The sequence below is a fragment of the Meleagris gallopavo genome, chromosome 1 (assembly GCF_000146605.3).
Source record: "Meleagris gallopavo isolate NT-WF06-2002-E0010 breed Aviagen turkey brand Nicholas breeding stock chromosome 1, Turkey_5.1, whole genome shotgun sequence".
NCBI classification, from domain to species: domain Eukaryota; kingdom Metazoa; phylum Chordata; class Aves; order Galliformes; family Phasianidae; genus Meleagris; species Meleagris gallopavo.
The window spans coordinates 125388848-125395950 of NC_015011.2; the positions used below are offsets into that span (position 1 = coordinate 125388848).

A 7103-nucleotide genomic window follows, 5' to 3' on the forward strand; every position below is an offset into this window, starting at 1 on the left:
AAAAAAAGCAAGATTCCTGTTTTGTAAAGCTGCAACCTGTGAGGAAGGTGAGAGGCTTCGCCAGAACCAGAGCATTCAGTGCTTCTGGGCCACAGGAACCTGCAAATCAAGAAGACCCTGCACCAATGACCTGAAGGCAGAAAGAGAATGCAACTTCCAATAAGAGGATTGTGCATTGAGTTTTCACTCCTGTTTACCTGAAGCACAAAAATCTGTTTTTACTGCTATAATCCTGTCAAGATCTGCACAGCTCCAAAGAGAAAATAAATGCAGGACCTGAGCTCTTCTCCTCTAAGAATTATCATCGTACAGCTATAGTCCGGCCAACTACATCTCCAGATGCCCATAAGACTACAAAGAGGTGCTACAGAGTACCTTGATGTGGCATAAAACCTCTAAAAGATCCAGAGACGCCAGGTTAGGGAGCAAAGCAAGCTCAGCTTCCCATGTAAGGGCTGCCATTAACACTACTCCCTCAAAATCAAATGTGCAGCATCGGTTTGATCATTATAAAACATTACACCAGTGCCTCAAATTGTTAGAAAAGCTGATTTCTTTCCTGAAATTAACTTAATATAAGCTCCCAAAGATGATTTCAAGGAGGAAACAGAAGAGCATTTTGACCAAAAATGAAATAAAATAAAAAAACAGAAAATTGGAAGAGGCTTTGAGAACAAGTGCACCTGAAGTCATTTTTGGAAGCATTCTGCATTACTCAACTAAGTCAATGCTTTGCCACCATCTCGTTTTTCCAGCAGTTCTTCTTGCTATATGTGTGTGGGTTTTTTTTCCCCTTTTGAAACATGCTTAATATCTGCACAAGGTAAATGGAGCCGATGTACATTTTCAATCAAACACACTAATTCAACTTGCTTAACGAAGCAAAGCATACACATGAACAGGCAAAAAAGCATAGAAATGTGTGTGAAATACATGAACAAAATACTAATTAACACAAGCATTTACTGAATAAATAAATAAATAAATAAATAACCCAAACAAATAAAACAGAAAATGATATTTTATAATGTGAATGACTTATTTTCTGCAAACGCTAAGACTCGACTTGTCAGTGGGCAATACCTTTATATAAGCACATGTGAACTCTCACAAATGCGTCAGCTACACAGAATATTACCTCACGTAAAAACTGATGGTGGGAAACACCATCTTCTACCAGACCTATCAAATCTACACAGATCTTTCCATAAAAAAGTAAAAAAATCCCCAAAGGTTTGCCAAAAATATTTTCAGGCTGACTACAAATAATCTGGAAGTCCATTCTGTCTGGAATTTGGTACAGGAGACAAATGTAATGTGACCTAGCTGATTTATAGGGTCCCAAGAACACTGCGAGACACTCACGAGAAACGCCTGTGTTCTACAACAAGAACGAACTTAGGGGAGTCAAGGAAAAGACAAGAGGGGGCAGACAACAGGGGAGTACAAAGGCATCAAAGACACAGCTAGAAGAGATAAGCAGGAACTATAAATCACATCTGAGCTGCTATGTGCGTTTGAGGTCTCCCCTCCTCCCCTTTTTAATTTACTTTAGAGCTTTTTTCAACACTTAACCCATTCATACCTCAAGTGGACTATCTGAAATACTGAAGTTAAGCACACAGAAGTGGGGACATAGAACAAATAATCTTAAACACAGAATGAAACAGCACCTGTAAGAGCTATTAGATGTCAGTCTGAGCTCATGCACACTCCTGCTTGCATAGAGAGGCTTCTGAAAGCCTAGAACAAGAGAAGACACCGGACAAAGGATCCAAGACAGCACTTAAGCCAAATTAATCCCTGTAATGGGAGTCACAGACTCTTGACTGATATCGAGGCGACCGTCAGGAGCTTTCTGATAACTTACATCTCGCCTTGTGAAATTTTCTGACATTTGTAGGGGACAAAAAATGAAAACACGATGTTGTATCTTGCAAAGAATCATATGTAGTCAGTTTTAAGCAAAAGAAGACAGAGAATACACTAAGTACTGGTACATAAACTAATTTTCAGCGTATTTGTCTTTTGTTGAGCTCAGGCCAGAGGCTTCACATTTCACAACAGCTATTCCAGTTATTTCACCTCCGTATAGCTGCCTGATCAGCACAAGCCAGGTCTCCATCAAAATTGCAACAGCGTACATGGATGCAACTTGCCAGCCACTGCCACGATCACTTTCAGCTCCTGCTGCAAGTAAACTACGCGTACTTTATACTCTAGATAATAAAGCAGAGAAAATTCATTTCTGCAAGAGGGACAAAGCATTGTGCAAAAATAATTTCCATCGAATAATCAATACCATTAAGCAGGAGTGAATTTTCCTTCCTATCTATGCCAATGGCCATTACAACACTGTTGCTCATAAATAAGCACCTTGTATTAACATCAGCCCTTCAGTTCCTCCCTCGCTCTCAGCACATTCTGTTACAGAACTGCAAGTCCAAATTCGCCTGGCAAAATGCTTCACTTACTTCTTAAGATTGCTCATTTCATGCTACGCTGGAAATGATTATGTTGTTAACATAAGGAAGACTGCAACTTCATTATCGGGTTTAAGTATCTGCCTTTCAGTTGCTTAAATGACAGTCAATTTGATTCTTTCAAAGGAACACAACCACTCCTGAATTAAGCCAACGTGGAAGAGTTGCTGGAACTCCCCCAAACAAGGTTAGGGCTATCGCAGCGCAGCAGTGCTGATGACCAGCCATCCTTCCCCTGTCATATCACCAGTCGGCGGCCTTGGAAAACACAGAAAACTATTTTCCATACTAGAAACAAGCATTCCTTCTCCTTCCTATCATACAACACTTAACAAGGTTTACCTTTCGCTGCAAATCATCACCTGTTATCACTACTTCATTTCAGTCCATTAGCTGCAGCAAAAAGAGCCTATTTGCATCAAGGGAGACACAGGAGCACAATTCTGCCACTCTCCTTCCTCTGCAGCACACTCCTACCTTGCTAGCAGAAGAAAGGGACACCCCATGCCATTCTGCAGAGGCCTCCCTCACCTTTCCACCACCGCACTGACCGCTTGCTCCTGCATTTCTACACACACCACGGCACGTTTTAGCTGCATGAGCCCTTTTCTGCTAGAGCTCAAACTTGCTTGGAATGTGGCACTACTTCAACGATGACTCCACTATAGCCACTCTGATACCAAAGCCTGTAAATCAACACACGAAGAATATTAAAGAAATGCAAGCAGTTAAAAGCAGAACAATGAAGAGAATTAAAAACCACAAGTAATCCCGCTAGGGATATTTCTTTCCTCCCTTGTCTGAACACACACTTCTCCTATACATTTTGTGCAAAACAGCCCAAAACCAGGGTTTTCTGTGCAGCAGTAGAAAGAAAATACTGTGCATTTATTCTGCTGTACATGATATATGAGAAGATTTAAATATCTAGTGCAAATAATAATTTTCTCTATATTTTAATACTCCTTAAAGCAAGCATTACTTAAAAACTGCCTGGCTTGCTCAAAACAGCCGTGCTTTCAAAGCAGCAGGAAGGAAAGCTCTGTGTATAGTTACAATTTTCAAGTGCTCACAAACACCCACATCCCTCTGTCAACCTAACAGCTGTGTCAATCTAACAGCAACGTCTTCACGTTAACGAAAAACCAAACAAACACAAACCTTTTCTCTCAGACTCCTAGCAGACGCATCATGCACTTCACCTAGGCGAAGCACTTTGCTCACACAGCACGACACGATGAAGCACAGGCAGAAGCAGCACGGCTCGCAGGCTGGCCCCACACAGGCCTCCTGGTGCCAGCCCCAGGCCCTGTACCACAAAATGGCAGCTTCCCGCCAGCCTTGTGCACAGCACGGTGCACATTCTGTGGCACAACACTGACTAATTGTGACCAGTACTCCCACCCTACGGCACGGTTACGTGCAGGGGGGTAAGGTGGGCAGCACACTGCCCCTGCCACTGACCTGGGCATGCTGCATGTGGAGCAGGAACTGCAGCCTCAGCCTAGCAGCAGCTTCCAGGAGGTGCGGCAGCTCCGCACAGGTGGTGTTTGTAGGAATAAGAAAAGGGGAGAAACAAGAAGAAAAGGGAAAGAAAGAAAAAGGAACAAGTGAAAGAGGCCTGGACAGTAGAACAGTTAAATAACACACGACTCCCTCCAGATGGTGTGACAGGCCTATTTGTTTCAGCAACCAGTCAGGCATGTGTATAAACCTGTTTTTTTAACATCTCCCTCCAGCTCTAATTAAAACACACCGAGGCATTAACAACATGATATGTTACGTTCAGCTTGCAGTTCAATAAGCAAGGCATTTCATTCTGCAATTCTGAATGTAAGGCAGCAACAAGCGTAAGGTACACAAGTGCTCCAGGGTGTTAAATGCAGTTCAAGGAGCGAAGGTTCCATGCCCCATCCAGAATCACAGAATTGCTCAGGTTAGAAAAGACCTTCCAGATCACCAAGTCCAATCACAACCTCACCATACTACCCTAACTCCTACAACCCTCTGCTAAATCATGTCCCTGAGCACCACATCCAAACGGTTTTTAAACACATCCAGGGATGGTGACTCAACCATCTCCCTGGGGAGCCTATTCCAGTGCCTTTTCTGTAAAGAAGTGTTTCCTGATATCCAACCTAAACTTACCCTGGCAAGGCAGGAGGCCATCCCATACCACGCCAGGCCCTGGACTAGAGGACCTCAATGTTCTGCCAGTCTGCCCTGACCTGTCCCCCACCAGCACCCAGCCCTGACACAACATTTAACGCACCCAGCAACCTCTCAAGGCACAACCAGCATCTGTTGGCTTTCATGACATAAATATCCCTGATAAGAGCTATTATTAACTTGCTAGTTTCTATTTTAAGTAAAGTATCTCAAAATTGCATTTATGTCTCCAGTTACACAAAGCCTTGAGAGTTACAAGAGCTTCAAATCTTCACAAAACAAAGAGAGATGCCACACAGTCGAACGGGAGCTGCTTCCCCCCCCAGACATTCCATAGGACTGGGGGAGCTACAGCCAAGGGCGTGCAGTGGCCTGGGGAGCTGGGAAAGCTTAAACCTGCACAACTGAGCAGCAAGCTCTGATTAGGTCTATTTTGGTATATAGTTAGCAAAGTAAGCCTTGCTGGATCTGGATGCAGGGCAACTAGCCAAAGCAGCACGCTATCACTCCTCTCTAGGCAAAAAGATAAGGTTTTGGTTACAAAACACAGGAAAAGATGACACATGCGCTTGACACTTTATTAAGCTTCTAATTTCAGTTAATACAATATTCTTAATTAGTGAATTGGCCTGAAAAATGGATGTAACACCATCCCTCTTCAACTAACAGCCCCAAGCCCACATACCAGCATCTCAGGATTCTTGAAGACACACTGCACAAACAGATGCTTTTAGCACATGTTCACCTATGCATCATAAAAGACGCACTGCCCAAATGGGCACCTGTTCTTACTCTCAGTATGTCCCAGCTCCTGCTGAACCAACAGAAATCCCAGTACTCCCAGTCCTCTAAGGCACGACCTTCAAATGGATTCTGAAGACCGAAACACTCATCTAAACAGACCATGGGGAACGCCCTTGGGATATTGACTTTGACTTGAGGCAGCCTGCACAGGATTCAACCATGCTCCTCACGAGGAAGCCTTACCCATGCAGCAGCTCTCACTAGAGCCTTGCACACTCGTGTTCACGCCAAAAGTCAGGTCACTGATAGACAAAATCCACACATGAACTCTAGCAGGCTCTTCAGGTAAATGCTGCACAGCACTCCACACACAGCAGCTATTACAGTGACCACATATACATGAGCTATACACATCTATACAATAAGTGTGCATCAATAAAGCCTGCGGCAACTTCAGGTATCCCAATGAAACCCGGGTGCAAAGTTTCCACTGAACTGCAGGAGAGGAAAGCTGGGTTTATCCCAGTACTACACTGAGGTGCTCTAGCCCAGATCTTTAGAATCACAGTGGGCTTGCACGATTTCAATGAGATAAAGATGCACCCTTGCCAAAGAACACCACTGCACATGTTCCAGCTCCTTGGCAACTCTTTGCAGATACCTGCAACACGTACGTGAAACACATGAAGCCAAAAACTGCTGTGCTGCCTGATCCAATCCAGGACAAATTTTGCTGCTGGGGAGAAGAGAGCACAGTCAGTCCTGTACAAGGAAACCAAGTAAGGAAATATCAAATGAAGGACAGGTAAAAGAGAAGCAGCTGCAATTATCGTGATGCCTTTCGCCATATACAAAGGCAGCCTTCTTGGAAAGGAGCTTTGTTCTGCTTCTCTTTGGCATTAAGAGCAGAGCATGTCATGTCTAGCCTGGAAAGAGGTCAGAAGTTCAGTTAAAGAAAACAGCCAACACTTCAGGTCTTAAAAGCACCAGCTTGGTTTTAATGGGAAAGGTGCTTTCTTAGCATTTTTTCCTTTCTGTAAACGAATGCTCTTCTGCAGTTCCACCAAGGAACTCTGTGGTAGCTGCAAAGTCAGCCCCAAACAACCTCACTGCAGCCTCCCTCCCCAAGCCCACCTCCTGATGCTTCCAGCCAGTGCTGAGACACGCAGCGCTCAGCAGGTGCACGTACTGGTGATGCTCTGTGGAGCAGCCTGTGACAAACACCAACGGGACGTAACAAGCTGCCTGCAGACACAGCGTTTGCATGCACCGAGATGAGGCCATTCCCTCCACCCGTTAGTTTTAGTGGAAAGGCTCTTTTATGTCAACAGAGAGGCACAACACCTTTCAAGTTTTAATCAGAGGGTTTCTAATCAAGATTGGATGCTACCTCCTCCTCTCCTCTTCAATATGCTGTTCCTGAAAGCTGTAGTTTTGCACTACCGTAGTGATATTTTAATTAAAGCACACAGCCGCTTGCAATTTCACAGAATCCCAGAAGCACCAAGGTTGGAAAAGACCTACAAGATCATCCAGTTCAACCACCCACCTATCACCAATAGTTCTCACTAAACCATGTCCCTCAACACAAAATCCACGTTCCTCGGAGACCTCCAAGGTCGGTGACTCCACCACCTCCCTGGGCAGCCCATTCCAATGGCTACATTTGCGAACAACATCTCAAAAAACAAACAAAAAGGAATAGTT

The 7103-nt window shown here is 44.2% G+C and overlaps 1 protein-coding gene across 1 annotated transcript in view; it reads right to left on the reverse strand.

The window, feature by feature from the left end:
- The window catches only part of RP2 (RP2 activator of ARL3 GTPase), a 22752-nt gene extending 18100 nt beyond the window's left edge, over nucleotides 1–4652 (reverse strand). Inside the window, exon 1 of the mRNA XM_010727438.2 lies at nucleotides 4632–4652. Within this exon, the coding sequence (XP_010725740.1) occupies nucleotides 4632–4652 (21 nt within the window). The remainder of the gene's footprint in view (nucleotides 1–4631) is intronic.
- Between the last annotated feature and the right edge of the window lie 2451 nt (nucleotides 4653–7103).